Source organism: Mercenaria mercenaria, chromosome 9 (assembly GCF_021730395.1).
Source record: "Mercenaria mercenaria strain notata chromosome 9, MADL_Memer_1, whole genome shotgun sequence".
NCBI classification, from domain to species: Eukaryota; Metazoa; Mollusca; class Bivalvia; order Venerida; family Veneridae; genus Mercenaria; species Mercenaria mercenaria.
The window spans coordinates 49,441,791-49,461,678 of record NC_069369.1 but is presented as its reverse complement, the minus strand read 5'-3'; the positions used below and the strand labels follow the sequence as shown (position 1 = coordinate 49,461,678).

Below are 19,888 nucleotides of genomic sequence, written 5' to 3'. Positions count from 1 at the left end.
CTATGAAATACAGAATAAATGAAATTTTTAGGAATTTAATCAGTAAAACATGATGAAGACATTCAAATAGGTAATTCTTAGGCTATTGATATTCTAAGTTATCCAAAGTAAATCTGTGTATTGACCAAAATTTCAATTTTACAGAATTACTGGGAGACATAGTGTTTGCTTCACCACAGTTGCTGCTGGATTCAACAACCAAAGTTCGGGAAATGTTTGACTATCTGTCCTTCCTGTGTCCCACCTCAGCTGAGGGGCTCCTGAGGGCCATACAGCCCCTCCTGAAACTGAGCATGAACCTGAAAGATTCTCTGATCTTGGTCTTAAGAAAAGCCATGTTCTCAAGGTAAAACCATGTTCTCATGATAAAGTAATGTTCCTGCGGTAAACCATTGGGTCGGAGTAAACTCTTGTTCTTGAGGTAAAGCTGTGTTCTCTTTGTAAAGCTATTTTCTCAAGGTAAAGCCATGTTCTCCAGTAAAGTTGCATTCTCAAGGTAACACTACGTTCTCCTCAAGGTAAGGCTATGTTTTCAATGTAAAGCCATGCTATCAAGTTGTAAAGCCTTATTGAAAAATTGAATTTGTGTTGCATTTTTCAACAAAATATGTTTCAGCTGTTAATTTATAAGTATTAATAGCTTTTATTTTATGTTTTTCGGTGGTTTATCGAAATATAACGGTGAATTATATCCTGATAAACTCACTGGCCACTCAGTGAAAATTATCAAATCTGATACCCGGATTAACGTCAAAAAGTTTACCGAGCATACTGAAAGCCGGAAACAATATGACGATGACGTCGTTAAAATGACGTCATCTTTGCGATGCTTCCTGATAAAATTTCCCGCAAATTTCGACATTTTTTTGAAATAAACACAACAAAAGTAGAGTTTAAGATATAAAATAAACAGAAAAATTGTTGGTATTGATGTAATGTTACGGTAATTTCACTCGTGAACACCAAAAGTTGTTATTTTCACTCGTGCTGTACCTTTGAAAAATATACTTTGTGTCTTTCACGTAAATTTATCAACGTGTATTTACAAAACAACATTGTCTCTATGTCAGGTTTTAAACTTTAGCCAAATTTTCATAATATATATATATTATGAACACTGATTTGAAGAAAAAAATCAGCATAAGATGGCCTACATTGGTCTGACATGCTGGTAAAATTAATCACTGTTTTTGAAAAGAAATAATTGAATAATCTGATATTTTGAATACTTTTTCCAATTCACAAAGTAAAAAGTTCAAAGTAGGATAAAGCATGCAATATCACTGCTTTAATATATAGCTGAAAATTGCTTATTAAATATCATGAGATGTATCATCTGAAATTTCAGACAACTTGATGCACGTAAGATAGGAGCAAGCGGCTTCCTCATGATACTGAAGCATTTTAGAGTGCTAGGTGGTATAAGATCCAGTCAGTCCAGTCAACCTTCATTCTCATCTAGTCAGGTTATTATTGTATTGTATGTTTATGATGTGGCAGTTTTGTAAAAATGGGACGTATTATGGAATGGCATTGTCTGTCTGTTGGTCTGCATTTTTTGTTTCTGGACATTCAGTTAGGAAGTATAATAGATACAGCTTTCAAACTTTACAGGAAATTGAGCATCACTGTCTTGAGGATCTCTGTTGTACTTCAGGTCAAAAGTCAATTTCTCAGTGACCTGGAGACGCTCCCCACAACCAGTAACCAATAGCACGACAAAAGTAATTGATGACAGCTCTTATTTAATGCCTGTTTATACTGCTCTGGTCCATTCTACATGTGGATGAGCATATTATGCCTGTTAGGCAGAGCTCTTGTTAGTTTTGTGTTGTCATGTACCATAACTTTGTTGTGTCCACTTGCTTGGAATTCTACATAATCCTTAAAAATGACTGTTCTGTATATGCATGTTTGCATTTTAAATCAGTGGATTCTTTCCATAGGCATTTTCCAGTAACAGGCATTTAACTCCTTTGACAGGGTGACATGTAATCATACACCACCAATTGAGTGTTCTTGAAAAAGCCTTTTTATACAAGGTCAAAATAACTAAAAGCAATTGAAATACATGTAATCTGTAGTTTTATATGTATATCGAAGGAAATTTATTTGTGCTTTGAATATTTTTTTGTTTTTCCAGATTTCAGTAGATGTACATATTCCACATAATGCCTCCAGTAATGAAGCATTGTGTTTGGAGATTTTGGGCAACTTACGGAGATGTTTATCACAGCAGGCTGATGTTAGACTTCTGCTCTATCAGGTAATCTAACGAGGGTTTACACAGAACTTGAAAAGCCTTAAAATCAAAATGATGGGGTAATACCCAATTCACTCTGAAAGCTTATCTGTTGCTATGCAGTCTATAGTTGTATGGTAGATTTTTTCTGATCTGACAAATGCGAGCAAAAATAAACCAAACTTAGCCAAACATATCCATTTCTTGAAAAATCTAGTTACTACAGAGTAGTAGAATGTAAAATGAGATATTTTGAAACTAAAATTACATTATATGATGTCATTTTACAGAGACATATATTATTTTTGAAAAACTAGATCCTGAATTTTGCTGCAGGGACTGGTTGATGTGCTGGACAGGAATACACAGCTCCGGGATCCCATACTGTCAATGTTGATGTCACAGTTGAAATGTTACTATGAGAAGAATGAAGAAATGAACCCACCGTTGAAGTTAGAGCCCTGTATACTTGCCCAGGGAGACCAGGTGTATTTGGCAGAACCTCTTGTAAGTTAACCCTTACCCTGCTAAATTTCTATAATTGACTTGTCCATCTTTCAGTTCAGACAGTACCATTAACTGTTAAAAGGGGTGCCTACCAAAAATGTACTGACTGAAAAATTTAGAATCCTTTGAAATTTAGGTTGAAAAAATTGATGATGCTATTGATTGTATGGTTTATTATTTTGTCAGAAGTCAAGATGAAAAATAATGCAACCTGTACATGGTTTCTGTTTCAATGTCTCAACTGACTGAGCTATCAAGGTGCTTACTCCTTACTGTGACATAAGTTGACCCACTTAGCTGAATAGGGAGAGCATAGGGGTTCATATTGTGGGGTTGTAAGCTCAGTCTTTTGGCAAGGTTTGTGTTCTCCATGACAATTTAATAGACGACATTGTGTCTGGAATCGTGCATGCTCTGTCTTTAATTCATGTTGAGAAGTTGGCAGTTGGAGAACAAATTAGTATTCATACAGAATCTAGGAACTCTTGTAAAGATAATTGGGCACCAAAAGTCAGAGCATAAGGTGAATTTAGAGCCAGACCAGAAGTTGAGTCACACAACTGCTTAGAGATTTGGTTCTCAAATAGTGAACATTCATGATTGTGTTGATAAACAACCAATCAGAGTCCAGAGTCTGGAATTCAGTCTTAGAATGGCAGCATTTGATTGGTTGATTTTGAACGGCAGCATTTGATTGGTTGATTTTGAGCTCAGTCTTGAAATTGGCCAGTGATTTCTTAGAAGGGTTTTGAAACTCAGCTTTATAACATCAGGAACTAAAATGTTTCAATTTAATAATTATATAATTCCAGGCTCATTTGTTAGGCTGCATACAGCTGTGTCTGATCAAAAGTGATGAGATAAAGAAGAAGCAGCAGTCCGGGGCTAGTGATGATGATGATGACGATGATGATGATGAGTCAGCAGTGCAATCAGAACTTGAGCAGATGATGAAATCTCTCATCAACAGGATGATTACATCAGAGATGGAAGATTTTGAATTGGTAAATATAAAAAGATTTTAAAAAAACTAGCATTGAATAAAATCCGGCATTCTATGAGGCAGTATTAGACAAAAGGGTGGATAGCAGTCTTTTAAAACCTATTGAAGATTTTGTTAGCTTTTCTTGCCAGATCACAGTTTTGTGATACTAAGTTGACTTACTTTGTCTCAGGAACATGGTTGAAACTTGTTCTAGTAGATTGTTAAAATTGTTCATCTGCACAGATAACAAGAAATGAGAAAGTTGATATCTGCAACAAGACACAAGCATTTAAAGATTGACACTGGTAATTTAAAGGCTCATAGTGCCTTTGTTTACAATGTGGCTGCCACTTTTTTGATACTGGTTTTCTAATATTTTTGATAAAGGTTTGAATATTAATCATCCTAGTTGAAAATATTACAGAATGCATTGTTTTTAATATTTCCCTTTATTGCTGTAACTGTACAAGTTTCAATATTGAAAGTAGTACTTTGTTTCTGTTAAAAAAATCTGTGAAAAGATCCTTTGGAAGCATAGAACGCAACCAAGCAACATAATAGCAGACTCAGTTTGATCGAGTCTGTTCATAAGAGGTTATGAAATGTGCATCACACCTCAGGCCCTTTAGCACCGGCTTAAGTGGAACTCTATTACAGTAAAAATGAGTGTACTTCATGATCTCAAAGGACCAGGAAATATAACAACACTGAGTCCAAGTACAGCTTAATAGTGTTAAGACACAATTTTTCTATATTCTAAAAAAATATAAAGCCTTATGGAACTAATACAATTCACATAAATTATGCAATAGGCTTACTCCATCGTTCTTTTCATGTTGTGTTTTGCAAAATTAAAACCATTACAAATTTTATCCAATTTACAGCATTTTATACATGCTTTTAGGACAGCTGTCTAACTTCCATTTATTTTATTATCTGAAAATTGTTGGTTATTATTAGCTCGACTTTTCGAAGAAAATGTAGAGCTATTGCACTCGCCCCGGCGTCGGCATCGGCGTTGGTTAAAGTTTTTGATAATGTCAAATATCCCTGTTACTATCAAAGCTATTGACTTGAAACTTAAAATAGGTATTTACTATCAAAGTCTTCACCAGGAGAAACAATCCCCATAACTCTGGTTTGAGTTTTGACAGAATTATGCCCCTTTTTAACTTAGAATTTTTGGTTAAAGTTTTTGATAAAGTCAAATATCTCTGTTACTGTCAAAGCTATTGACTTGAAACTTAAAATACTTATTTACCATCAAAATCTACACCAGAAGAAACAATCCCCATATCTCTGATTGAATTTTGACAGAATTATGCCCCTTTTTAACTTAGAATTTTTTGTTAAAATTTTTGATTAAGTCAAATATCTCTGTTACTATCAAATCTTTTGACTTGAAACTTAAAATACTTATTTACCATCAAAGTTTACACCAGAAGAAACAATCCCCATAACTCTGATTTGAATTTTGACAGAATTATGCCCCTTTTTAACTTAGAATTTTTTGTTAAAATTTTTGATAAAGTCAAATATCTCTGTTACTATTAAACTTTTGACTTGAAACTCAAAATATTATTTACTATCAAAGTCTACACCAGGAGACACAATTTCCATAACTCTGATTTGAATTTTGACAGAATTATGCCCCTTCTTAACTTAGAATTTTTTGCCCCAAATGGATAGCAATATATGTTATTTAACGTCTGTTGGCTTGACTCAAATAGTTATTTCTTCAATCTTTCACCAGGATGACATTTTCAATAACTTGATTGAATTTTGACAGTAATAGCGTTTTACACAAGAATGTTATGCTCCAAAGGTAGGCATTAGAGTTTAACGTCATTTTTCAGTCTGTGCAATTTCGTGTCTGGTCCATACTTTGTCATCCATGATGGATTTTCAAGTAACTGCATTGAATGTGTTGCACAGTAAGATGAGGGTGTAGCCCAAGACCAGGTTGTAGCTCAAAGGTCAAGGTCACACTTAGACGTTAAAGGTCATATTTCATGATAGTGCATTGATGGGTATGTCCAGTCCATATCTTTGTCATTCATGCATGGATTTTAAAATTATTGGGCATGAATGTGTACCACAGTAAGACGACGTGTCGCGCGCAAGACACAGGTACGTAGCTCAAAAGTCAAGGTCACACTTAGACGTTAAAGGTCATATTTCATGATAGTGCAATGATGGGCGTGTCCCGTCCATATCTTTGTCATTCATGCATGGATTTTAAAATAAATACACATGAATGTGTGGCACAGTAAGACAACGTGTCGCGCGCATGACCCAGGTCCGTAGGTCAAAGGTCCTAAACTCTAACATGGGCCATAACTATTCATTCAAAGTGCCATCGGGGGCATGTGTCATCCTATGGAGACAGCTCTTGTTTTTAAAAAAAATTGATTAAGTCAAATATCTCTGTTACTATTAAAGTTTTTGACTTGAAACTCAAAATAGTTATTTTCTATCAAAGTCTACATCAGTCGACACAATTCCCATAACTCTGATTTGAATTTTGACAGAATTATGTCCCTTTTTAACTTGGATTTTTTTTTACTGGCAAAGCTGTAATTCAGAGTCAAGCACTGAGAAAGTCGAGCGCGCTGTCTTACGGACAGCTCTTGTTATTTTAAAACTCGCACAGGTTGTCACCAATACATTATAAGATTGATTGTATAATTTCAGGATAAGTCGGCAGATTACTCTCTTGCAAACAGTGTGGGTGTTAGGAACAACATCTTTGCTATACTTATTCTAGGAACGTATGAAGCTCTCATTGAGTACACATTTATGACTGGAACATTAAAGTAAGAATCCAGTGTTTCTTTTATACTTTCAAAAAATGTACAGCTCTTATAGTACAATATTTATTTTATGTACATGTGAGAGCTCAAAGGTTCAGGGCTAGCTATTAGTATAGGTGGCTCGTCTGGTGTTGTTCTTACCCAGATGCCCACCCATAGATGGAATATTGCCAGGGGTCTTCCTCGGCCATCAAGGGGCCTTTGTGGCTGAGTGGTTAAGGTTGCTGACTTCGAATCACTTGCCCCTCACCATGTGGGTTCGAGCTTCACTCCAGGAGTTGAATTCCTCATGTGAGGAAGCCATCCATTTGGTGGTTCTACTCCGGTACCCACCTGTGATGAAATAATGCATGGAGGGGCACCTTGGGTTTTCCTCCACCATTGAAGCTGGAAAGTCGCCATATGACCTAAATTGTGTCAGTGAGATGTTAAATCCAACAAAAAAAATTCTTCATCATTAAAAGCTGGAAATTACTCTGTATGCCTTCATTTCACAAAATAGGCCATAGTGAAGAAATTTGGTGTGCTCATACACATTTTGAAGGAATAGATTCAAAGTTGCTCAGATGCTCAACCTTATCTGTATACAATTTGCTTCAAACTTTTAGTCAAACATCCTTCATGTTAATATGGTCTGAACTGAAAACTTTTCTATTTAGAGGATGGCACAGTTTGTAGGGTCATCCGTGTCCAATGGACACAATTCTAGTTTCTTGACCTGTCCTCATCCACTTCAACAAAGTGACGTGTGTCTTGCAGAATTTTTCTTGGCGTCTACCGGGTATTGATTAAGTACCAATTCTCAGTGGACACACACTTTCATGTCTTAACATCACATAGCCGTGGCATCTATGCCCTTTAGACACAGGTCCTGTATTTTTTAAGGTAAGTTCAAGCGTTGAGTTGGGTGAGCTATTGGTATAGGTGGATGGTCTGGCTTCCGTCGTCCATTGTCATGCAGCAACATTTTTACTTAAACATCTTCTCCCCAGAAACTAAAATCTTCTTTTCTGAAACTGCTAGTCAGATTTACACCAAACTTGGTCAGTAGCATCCTCTGTCAAGGAACTCTATCAGGTTTGTTCAAATGGTTCCCTTTTAGGGTCTGTCAGAGCTAAAAGTAGAAAAACCTTTGAACAACTTCTTCTCATGAATCACTAGATGGATCTCCATCAAACTTGGTCTGCAGCAAAATTATCAGTCCTCGCCCAAATTTGTTCAAATGGAGCAGTAGGCACCTTTTAGGGGCCACCAGAGCTAATAATAGAAAAACCTTTAATTGACTTCTTCTCATGTACCGCTTGAATCTTAATAAAAGCATCAGGCTGTCTAGCGTCCCTAAAATTCCTACTTTTTCCTATTTTTTTTCAATTCGGCTAAAATTCCTATTTTTTAAAAAAAAATCAAAGGAAATTCCTAAAAAGGCCCTATTTTGTCACAAAAATTCCTAATTTTTTAACTTTTTTGCAATGATCAAAAAGAGAAAATGTTTTAAATGTTGTTTAAAAGTTCTTCTTATTCAGAAAAAAACAGTTTAGCACAGTTCAAAGCAGTTTACCAGTGGTAGACATCTTTTCTGTAAATAAAGCACTATTTGTGAGTTACTTTTATGTCAATCACATAAAGGTAAGCACATTACATGGTCTTTAAAGTCCATATTTTAATTTGAAAATTCCTAAATTTAGCCCTAAAATTTCCTTAAAATTGTACCAAATTCCTAATTTTAGCCCTATTTTTTTGTACAAATTGCCCTAAAATTAGCCCTAATTTTTTGTCAGGGTATGCTAGACAGCCTGAAGCATGTTTCAATTCGGTGCTTTTCAGCGGATTTATGGCCCTTGATTTGTCAAATTTGACGATGTTTTGGCAACTTCTCCACCAAACTTTACAGGTGTGATCAATGCCAAGCCTAGTTATTGATGTTATTGGCATGCTCCTTTTTAGTGATTTTCAGTAGAGTTATGACCCTTGATTTGTCAAATCTATGATATCTATGCTACTTCACCTATATTCCATCAAACTTAAAAGAGGAGTGATCAGTGTCAAACCTGATTGTGTATGTCTTTGCAATGTTACAGTTCAATGATTTTCACTTGAGTTAAGGCCAGTGATTTGTGGCATTGTACAATGTCTGCATGATATGTAGTGGGAGACAGACATTTTTCGTGAAAACAAACAATCTCTAGTTTCTTGCTAAAATTGAAATGTTTCATTGACTTCAGTTTATTTACATTATGCCTTATTTCAGTGAGTCAAAAGTTCGCCAAATGCTGCAGTTGTTTGAGAATCAGAAAAAATTGAGTGGTGTTTTACGGGAAAAAGCTGGAGCTGCTGCGGGTAAGAAAGGGAAGACGCAGGCAAAGTCTCCCATCAGTCTGCTGTCTCTCAAGTTTGTCACACAGGTCATGGATTTTGTAATTAGGTATGTATTTTGATAATGTGTTGCTTTGAATGGCACTTGGTTTAAAGATTTGCATTTTTTCTACATGCAAATTTTCATGCCCTCTTTCGAAGAAGCGGGGATATATTGCTTTGCACCTTTTAGTGGCACTGATCGCTTTGTAGAGTGAAACCAGATAGTTTTTGGGGGTGAGTGAGTTAGATTTTACGGCGAACCGACACAAAAAAGCCATATATCGCCGAAGATAGTTTTTGGAGTCAAAGGTCACAGGAGTCAAAGGTCACAGGCCCAAACCTTGAAAACAGATTCCACCTAATAACTTGAAAACCACTTGACTCAGTACCAACTAACTTGGAGCATCACTGGTATTATGAGGGCTGAATCTTAAAACAGTTTCAGCTCAATATCTTGAGAATCACTTGACCCAGGACCTTCAAACTTAGTAGCATGATTCGGCTTGTGAAGTAGATGACCCCTGTTGTTTTAGGGGACAGAGGTCAAGGTCACAGGGGAACCTTGAAAACAGCTTCCACCCAGTATCTTGAGAACCACTAGACATGGGACCTTCAAATTTAATAGAATGGTTGGGCTTATAAAGATGACCACTAGTGTTTTTGTTGTCAGTAAACCAAAGGTCAAGGTCATAGGGTTCTGAATCTTGAAAATAGTTTCTGCCCAATAACTTGAGAACCATTGACCCAGAACCTTTAAACTTGTTAGCTTGATTGGGCTTATGAAGTAGATGGCCCCTTTTGTTATTGAAATTAAATGTCAAGGTCAGAGGGGCCTGAACATTGAAAACTGTTTTCACCAAATAACTTGAGAACCTCAACCTTGAACCAAGAGACAAAGAACCTTCAAATTTGATTATTATGTAGCATGATTGGGCTATAAAGTAGACAAGCAGTATTGTTTTTGGGATCAGTAGGTCAAATGTCAAGGTCACCTTGTCTTGAACCTTGAAAATAGTTTCTGCTCGGTAACGTGAGAACCATTCGGTCCAGAACCTTCAAACTTGGTAACTTGATTGTGTTTATAAAGTAGATGGCCCCTATCGTTTTTGGGGTCAGTAAGTCAAAGGTCAAGATCACAGAAGCCTGATCCTTGAAAACAGTTTCCACCCAATAACTTGAGCACCACTCGACCCAGAACGTTCAAAGTTTATGGTATGATTAGGCTGATGAAATAGATGACCCCAAATGATTTTTTGGCTGTTCGGTCAAAGTAGTGGGTCTCAGGGACCTGGACCTTGAAAACTGTTTTCACACGATAACATGAGAACCACCACCAAGGATCTTCAGACTTGATAGCATGATTAGTTGATGACCCTTATTTTTTTATGCCCCCGAAGGGAGGCATATAGTTTTTGAACCGTCTGTCAGTCTGTCGGTCTGTCCGCAATTTTTGTGTCCGGTCCATATCTTTGTCATCGATGGATGGATTTTCAAATAACTTGGCATGAATGTGTACCACAGTAAGACGACGTGTCGCGCGAAAGATCCAGGTCCGTAGCTCAAAGGTCAAGGTCACACTTAGACGTTAAAGGTCATTTTTCATGATAGTTGGGTGTGTCAGGTCCATATCTTTGTCATCCATGGATGGATTTTCAAATAACTTGGCATGAATGTGTACCACAGTAAGACGACGTGTCGCGTGCAAGACCCAGGTCTGTAGCTCAAAGGTCAAGGTCACACTTAGACGTTAAAGGTCATTTTTCATGATAGTGCATTCGTGTCCGGTCCATATCTTTGTCATCCATGGATGGATTTTCAAATAACTTGGCATAAATGTGTACCACAGTAAGACGACGTGTCATGCGCAAGACCCAGGTCCGTAGCTCAAAGGTCAAGGTCACACTTAGACGTTAAAGGTCATATTTCAACATAGTGCATTGATGGGCGTGTCCGGTCCATATCTTTGTCATTCATGCTTGGATTTTAAAAATATTGGGCATGGATGTGTACCACAGTAAGACGACGTGTCGCGCGCAAGACCCAGGTCCGTAGGTCAAAGGTCCTAAACTCTAACATTGGCCATAACTATTTATTCAAAGTGCCAGCGGAGGCATGTGTCATCCTATGGAGACAGCTCTTGTTTTGGTTTGGGGGTGGGGGGGGGGGTTAAGTAGGTCAAAGGTCAATGTCATGATGATCATAGGACTGAAAAAAAGGGACAACCCATCACAGGGGGAGGGCATACATGTTTTACAAACATCTCTTGTTTATGTCCATTTTGGAAAAGAAAGAGTCTACATTTTCTGTTTCATAACAGGGTTGCCAACAGTCTTGAAATATCAGGGAAAATATTTTTTCTCTAGGTCTGTGAATTGTAGACTTCTGAAAATTTGTCAATAAAACATTATATTTTGTAATACAGTCAAGTTCAGCCACCCACCATATGAATGACATAATCTGGCTGCCTGTCCACTTAGCTGGATTGGGATTTTGCAGATATATGGATCACAGAGTCCTTAGTTGGATCCTTGACGAGATATATGTTCTTTATGACAACTTGATCAAGACATTATGTCAGGAGTCATTTTATCCTCCACCCATGAATCATGTGGAGAAGTTGGCAGTTACTTGTGAAGGACAGCTTTGTAATGGTACAAAATCCAGGAACACTGGTTAGGTTAACTGCCTGCCATAACACAACAGAAATACTGTTGAAAAATTATGCTAAATCCAAATAAAACATAAAACAGTATGGCTTCCTTCCTGCCTAAGACAAGTTAAAAATTAAAACAAAGTGTCAAGTAGCTGACTGGCTGCTTAAGGCAAATGGTTTCTACATACAGGTGCTCTATGTGAATCCTAGCCAGGATGTTTGTCTTTATGAAGTCTAGTTGAGGTTCCAGATTGGGTCATCTGGGGTCAAATGTATGTCACTAGGTCAATTTATAAAAAAAACAAAACATACTGATATTCTAGAGGCTATATTTTCTACATGATGTAGATGAAACCTGGTCAGAATTTGTCTTTATGGAATTTATGGTAATGTAAATTCACAAAGCAACAAAGTCTTGTCAAAATATGTTTTGCTTTAATAAGCTGAACTTTAGTTGACAATATATGAAATACACAATATATAAAATATGGAATCTAGGAATAGAACAGAAGTTGGTCATCAAGACATATATTCAGGGTCAAACAGTCATGGTCAGGTAAGCCAGTCCTGGCAATGATGTCCATTGTGTTTACTTTCAGTACAGTTTCTTGATAGTGTGTCCAGGTGTCCCTTATCATTCAAAACTCTGCCATTGACCAGTACATAGTTTAAACATCTCAGTTATCCTAGACTTTTTTCTATTTTCCAATATAATCCTATGCTTTCAAAACTGGGACTAATTACCCTCTTTCAAAAATTAACTGGTACCCTGCTTTCTCACATTACAACACGAGCAGGGCTTGAATCCACAGTTAAAAAATGAAACTGTTGATGGATACAAAATTTGTTTTCCCCATCAAGAAAAAGGCAGAGATTGATTTATATATTGCTTATAGAAACTTTTATTTGTTACAGTGAAAATGAAGATTATGACAGAGATCTGGTAGATACACTTGGTGAGAATACAGACTTCTTCAAGTATGTCCTCACCGTAACACAGCAAAAGCTGCATCAGATCCAGGACAAGGGTCAGTGTGACGGATCGGAGGGGAAACAGAAAACAAAGATATTTAATTACTGCTGTGAATTGGCTGGGTAAGTCCTAGTCAGTATTTTGGAGATTTTCTTTTCCATAGCCAGTTTTGTAATGCTGAAATCAAAATTTTGAAGGAGGTCTACTGTAACTAAACTTGAGGTTGCAGAGTTTAGTTTTTGGAACTGTTTTTTTTGCTCGACTTTTGGAAGAATAGATATAAATATTGGACTCTCGCGTGCGTCGGCATCCGCATCTAAATTTGGTTAAGGTTTTGTAATGTAAGCTGGTATCTCAGTACCCACTAATGGGAATGTATGGAAACTTCACACACTTGTTTACAGTGATGATTGGACATGCATTGCACAGGTTCCATAACTCTACTTTGCATATTTACAAAATTATGCCCATTTCTCAAGTTAACAATTTTCAGTTAAGTTTCTGTAAGCTGGTATCTCAGTACCCAGTAATGGGAATTAATCGAAACTTCACACACTTGTCCACAGTGATGATCGGACATGCATTTTACAGGTTCCAAAAAACTGTTTTGCAGTTTTGCAAAACTGTGCTTGTTTTTCGACCTGTATTTATTCATTGACAAGGCTGTTGAAAAGTCGAGTTTTGCTGTCCTCCAACAGCTCCTGTTTGGCTGCTAGTAGATCATATTCCCAATTCTAAAAGTTTTTTTTTGTCTGAATTTGAGACATATATAGAGTAAAGTTGATAACAAAGATCATCTAAAATATACAGCATTGTGTAGAGGTGAGCATCTGTCAGATAGTTTTATTTTATACTGTTGTTACTGATATTTAATAAATAGTTCGAATGTTTTCCCAATTTTGACCAATACACCACTGAAATTCCCATAGCCAGGGGTATATAGATCATCTTCCCAAAATACTGGAAAAAAATCGCCATATCTGACTGCTGTAGGCAGAACAGTTAACCCTTACCCTGCTAAATTTCTAAAATGAACTTGTCCATCTTTCAATTTGAACAATACCAATAACTTACTGAACGAAGAACAGTGCAGCAGATCTTGATCAGACTGCATGGATGTGCAGGCTATTATGATCTGCAATGGTGGCAAAGGCAGAGTCAGTCAGTGGTTTAGTGTCTCGCACGCTGATAAAATCTGGCTAGGTAAGCTCTCTCAAGCAAAAATTAACAGCTTAGTTAATGTTACTTGGTTAATGTTTCAATATTCTTTCACACTATCTCTGTTATTAATGAATACATTAGACTTGGACTTAAACTATTCTCAAGTACAGTCATACGCATTGGAGTCATTAAACACTTCAGTGATAGCTCTAGCTACCTCAGATGTGCAATATTTCACTGTCCAGCTCCGAAATAGTCAAGCATGCTTCCTCTTCAGACAGCTGTTGTTTAACTTATTCATCATCTTTTTGTAGATTGTTGTTGAAGTACTATAAAAAGAACCAGACAGGTGAAGGCAGCCAGAGAGTGACTGAAAAACAGATCCTGACCTTGACTTTGGAATGTCTATGTAGTGTGGTTACCATAGTAACGCAGCAATATATCAGTGACTTAGACAAGTTTCTATCAAGTCTAGGTAAATAAAATTTAAAATTGCCCTGTGTAACCCTTTTTAGCTCACCTGTCACAAAGTGACAAGGTGAGCTTTTGTGATTGCGTGGTGTCCGTCGTGCGTCCGTAAACTTTTGCTTGTGACCACTCTAGAGGTCACATTTTTTGTGGGATCTTTATGAAAGTTGGTCAGAATGTTCATCTTGATGATTCTAGGTCAAGTTCGAAACTGGGTCACGTGTCTTCAAAAACTAGGTCAGTAGGTCTAAAAATAGAAAAACCTTGTGACCTCTCTAGAGGCCATATATTTCACAAGATCTTCATGAAAATTGGTCAGAATGTTTACCTTGATGATGTCTAGGTCAAGTTCGAAACTGGGTCACGTGTGGTCAAAAACTAGGTCAGTAGGTCTAAAAATAGAAAAACCTTGTGACCTCTCTAGAGACCATATTTTTCATGGGATCTGTATGAAAATTGGTCTGAATGTTCATCTTGATGATATTTAGGACAAGTGTGAAACTGGGTCATGTGTGGTCAAAAACTAGGTCAGTAGGTCTAAAAATAGAAAAACCTTGTGACCTCTCTAGAGGCCATATATTTCATGAGATCTTCATGAAAATTGGTCAGAATGTTCACCTTGATAATGTCTAGGTCAAGTTTGAAAGTGGGTCCCGTGTGTTTAAAAACTAGGTCATTAGGTCAAATAATAGAAAAACCTTGTGACCTCTCTAAAGGCCATATTTTTCATGGGATCTGTATGAAAGTTGGTCTGAATGTTCATCTTGATGATATCTAGGTCAAGTTCGAAACAGGGTCATGTGCGGTCAAAAACTAGGTCAGTAGGTCTAAAAATAGAAAAACCTTGTGACCTCTCTAGAGGTCATACTTGTGAATATATCTCCATAAATATTGGTCAGAATGTTCATCTTGATGATATCTAGATCAAGTTTGAAAGTGGGTCACGTGCCATCAAAAACTAGGTCAGTAGGTCAAATAATAGAAAAACCTTGTGACCTCTCTAAAGGCCATATTTTTCATGGGATCTGTATGAAAGTTGGTCTGAATGTTCATCTTGATGATATCTAGGTCAAGTTCGAAACAGGGTCATGTGCGGTCAAAAACTAGGTCAGTAGGTCTAAAAATAGAAAAACCTTGTGACCTCTCTAGAGGTCATACTTGTGAATATATCTCCATAAAAATTGGTCAGAATGTTCATCTTGATGATATCTAGGTCAAGTTCAAAAGTGGGTCACGTGCCTTCAAAAAGTACGTCAGTAGGTCAAATAATGAAAAAACGTGACCTCTCTAGAGGCCATATTTTTCATGGGATCTGTATGAAAGTTGGTTTGAATGTTTATCTTGATGATATATAGGTCAAGTTTGAAACTGGGTCAACTGCGATCAGAAACTAGGTCAGTAGGTCTTGAAATAGAAAAAACTTGTGACCTCTCTAAAGGCCATACCCTTGAATAGATCTTCATGAAAATTGGTCAGAATGTTCACCTTGATGATATCTAGGTCAAGTTTGAAACTGGGTCAAGAGCCTTAAAAAACTAGGTCAGTAGGTCAAATAATAAAAAAAACCTTGTGATCTCTCTAGAGGCCATACTTTTCATGGGATCTGTATGAAATTTGATTTGAATGTTCATCTTGATGATATCTAGGTCAGATTTGAAACTGGGTCAACTGCGGTCAAAAACTAGGTCAGTAGATCTAAAATTAGAAAAATCTTTTGACCTCTATAGAGGCCATATTTTTCATGAGATCTTCATGAAAATTAGTGAGAATGTTCACCTTGATGATATCCAGGTAAAGTTCAAAACAGGGTCACGTACCTTCGAAAACTAGGTCAATAGGTCAAATAATAGAAAAACCTTGTGACCTCTCTAGAGACCATATTTTTCAATGGATCTTCATGAAAATTGGTCAGAATCTTTATCTTGATAATATCTAGGTCAAGTTCAAAACTGGGTCACATGAGCTCAAAAACTAGGTCACTATGTCAAATAATAGAAAAAACGACGTCATACTCAAAACTGGGTCATGTGGGAAGAGGTGAGCGATTCAGGACCATCATGGTCCTCTTGTTTCCTTACATGCTTCTTTCCCTGAAACAGTGATTTCTGTAAAAAATAAAAGGGTTCAGGAATAAATATTAGTCTCAGTGATAGCATTCTTTAGGCAGTTTTGTGCTGGGAAATAATTTAATTTCACATTCTGTCAAAAATGGCTATTTTATGTTTGATATGTTCTTGACAAAGTGGAGAATGTAATTTATTTGTTTGGATTTAATTTCATTGATTGATTTTACCATGTGCATTTGTACCCCATGAATATTAATGTTTCTGCAGTATGTTAGACCAGCTGCCCTTCAAATATTTGGATGTACATGTATATGTTTGATATAAAGAACATTTTGAAAAAAATCTACGAGGTGTTGTCGTCTGCATCGGTGTTTGTTAAAATATTTGTTTAGGTCCGCCTCTTCTCAAAAACTATAACAGCTACAGCTTTGAAACTTTGCAAACTTATTCATCTTTTGTAAGGAAACAACCATAACTCTGATATGCATTTTGTCAGAATAATGGCCCTTTTTGTTCTTTAATAGAAAATTTTAGTTTCTTCGTTAAAATTTTTGTTTAGGTCCACCTTTTCTCAAAAACTGTAATTTAGAACTACAGCTTTGAAACTTTGCACACTTGTTTATCATCATTAGATGACTATGTAGGCCAAGAACCATAACTCAAACCTGAATTTAACACAATCCAACACTTGCAGACAAGCAATGGCACCAGCAGGTGGTGCTCTTGTTCATATGACATCAGTGCATGTATTACTATTATATTTCAGCAGAGACAAAAGATAATGAGAACATAGATGAACAAATTTATCAAGATATAAAGAAATTACAGGTATGTTCAAATGTCTTACATTGCTGGAAGACAAAATTAAAGTCTTAAGGTATTGGACCTGTAATGATGCTTGGCAGTTTCCTTACCAGCTGAGAAATACTCGGGCATTTTTGGTTGGTTAATATGGCTCAAACAAACACACGGTTTTCCTTACCAGCCGAGAAATACTGGCATTCATGGGTGGTTAATATGGCTCAAACAAACACACGGTTCTCCTTACCAGCCGAGAAATACTCTGGCATTCTTGGGTGGTTAATATGGCTCAAACAAACACACGTTTTTCCTTACCAGCCAAGAAATACTGGCATTCTTAGGTGGTTAATATGGCTCAAACAAACACACGGTTTTCCTTACCAGCAGAGAAATACTGGCATTCTTGGGTGGTTAATGTGGCTCAAACAAACACACGATTTTCCTTACCAGCTGAGAAATACTCTGGCATTCTTGGGTGGTTAATATAGCTCAAACAAACACACGGTTTTCCTTACCAGCTGAGAAATACTCTGACATTTTTGGGTGGTTAATGTAGCTCAAACAAACACACGGTTTTCCTTACCAGCTGAGAAATACTCTGACATTCTTGGGTGGTTAATATAGCTCAAACAAACACACGGTTTTCCTTTACCAGCTGAGAAATGTTGAAATCTCATACAGAGAAGACATGATCAAAAGGAAATTGCCTATAGTCATTTATAGGTCCACTACCTTACAGTGAGTTAAATGGAGAAATGCAGAATTGCATTTGATTTTCACTGTTAAACATCTTATCTGATGGATAATGTTTGGCAATAGAAAATATGATTTTACAACAAACTATGTTTTCTTCTATAAATCTAGGGGCCTCCATGGTCAAGTAGGAAAGGCTGCTGACAAGTCCACACCACATTACATTTTGGGGTTTAAGAAATTGATAACTACACAACACTGGATAAATAATATGATCGAGTAGAAGACAAAATAAAATCATTTATAGAAAACTGAAGGCAGACCAGTGTCCCTGAAATTCCTACTTTTTCCTACTCTTTTTTTTTTTAGTTCACCTGTCACATAGTGACAAGGTGAGCTTTTGTGATCGCGCAGCGTCCGTCCTGCGTGCGTGCGTGCGTAAACTTTTGCTTGTGACCACTCTAGAGGTCACATTTTTCATGGGATCTTTATGAAAGTTGGTCAGAATGTTCATCTTGGTAAATTCTAGGTCAAGTTCGAAACTGGGTCACGTGCCGTCAAAAACTAGGTCAGTAGGTCTAAAAATAGAAAAACCTTGTGACCTCTCTAGAGGCCATATTTTTCAATGGATCTTCATGAAAGTTGGTCAGAATGTTCACCTGGATGATATCTAGGTCAAGTTCGAAACTGGGTCACGTGCCTTCAAAAACTAGGTCAGTAGGTCTAAAAATAGAAAAACCTTGTGACCTCTCTAGAGGCCATATATTTCACAAGATCTGCATGAAAGTTGGTCAGAACGTTCACCTTGATGATATCTCGGTCAGGTTCGAAACTGGGTCACGTGCGGTCAAAAACTAGGTCATTAGGTCAAATAATAGAAAAACCTTGTGACCTCTCTAAAGGCCATATTTTTCATGGGATCTGTATGAAAGTTGGTCTGAATGTTCATCTTGATGATATCTCGGTCAAGTTCGAAACTGGGTCACGTGCGGTCAAAAACTAGGTCAGTAGGTCTAAAAATAGAAAAACCTTGTGACCTTTCTAGAGGCCATATATTTCACAAGATCTTCATGAAAATTGGTCAGAATGTTCATCTTGATAATATCTAGTTCAAGTTTGAAAGTGGGTCCCGTGTGTTTAAAAACTAGGTCAGTAGGTCAAATAATAGAAAAACCTTGTGACCTCTCTAAAGGCCATATTTTTCATTGGATCTGTATGAAAGTTGGTCTGAATGTTCATCTTGATGATATCTCGGTCATGTTCAAAACTGAGTCATGTGCGGTCAAAAACTAGGTCAGTAGGTCTAAAAATAGAAAAACCTTGTGACCAATCTAGAGGCCATATATTTCATGAAATCTTCATGAAAATTGGTCAGAATGTTCACCTTGATGATATCTAAATCAAGTTTGAAAGTGGGTCACGTGCCGTCAAAAACTAGGTCAGTAGGGCAAATAATAGAAAAACCTTGTGACCTCTGTAGAGGCCACATTTTCCATGGGATCTGTATGAAAGTTGGTCTGAATGTTCATCTTGATGATATCTAGGTCAAGCTTGAAAGTGGGTCACGTGCCATCAAAAACTAGGTCAGTAGGTCAAATAATAAAAAAAACCTTTGCCTCTCAAAGGCCAATTTTTTCAATGGTCTTCATGAAAGTTGGTTGAATGTTATCTTGATGATATCTAGGTCAGGTTAAAAAAGGGCTGGCGGTCAAAAACTAGGTCAGTAGGTCTAAAATAAAAAAACCTTGGACCTCTTAGAGGCCATATTTGTGAAGGTTTTCAAAAAAATTTGGTCAGAATGTTCTCTTGAGATTCTAGGTCAAGTTCGAAAGTGGGTCACATGCCCCAAAAGAAGGTCAGTGGTCAAAATAAGAAAAACGTTTTGCCCTCTTAGAGGATATTTTTCATGGGTCTGTTGAAATTTGGTCGAATGTTTTTTTGATGATACAGGTCAGTTTGAAACGGGTCAATGCGATAAAAAACTAGGTAGTAGGTCTTAAAATAGAAAAAACCTTGTGACCTTTAGGGCCTCCCCTTTTAAAGGTTTCAGAAAATGGTCAAAATGTTCACCTTGATGTTCTAGGTAATTTTTTTAAACTGGGTAGGGCCCTTTAAAAAAAACTGGGTCAATGGTCAAATAATTGAAAAACCTTGTGACCTTTTTGGACCAT

At 36.9% G+C, this 19,888-nt stretch overlaps 1 protein-coding gene across 1 annotated transcript in view; it reads left to right on the top strand.

The window, feature by feature from the left end:
• The window catches only part of LOC123547080 (Fanconi anemia group I protein-like), a 78,236-nt gene that overhangs the window by 40,857 nt on the left and 17,491 nt on the right, over nt 1-19,888 (top strand). Inside the window, exons 14-23 of the mRNA XM_053550551.1 lie at nt 145-346; nt 1,349-1,466; nt 2,144-2,266; nt 2,579-2,749; nt 3,562-3,753; nt 6,429-6,550; nt 8,796-8,969; nt 12,471-12,650; nt 14,004-14,164; nt 16,990-17,051. Coding sequence (XP_053406526.1) covers nt 145-346; nt 1,349-1,466; nt 2,144-2,266; nt 2,579-2,749; nt 3,562-3,753; nt 6,429-6,550; nt 8,796-8,969; nt 12,471-12,650; nt 14,004-14,164; nt 16,990-17,051 — 1,505 coding nt within the window. The remainder of the gene's footprint in view (nt 1-144; nt 347-1,348; nt 1,467-2,143; nt 2,267-2,578; nt 2,750-3,561; nt 3,754-6,428; nt 6,551-8,795; nt 8,970-12,470; nt 12,651-14,003; nt 14,165-16,989; nt 17,052-19,888) is intronic.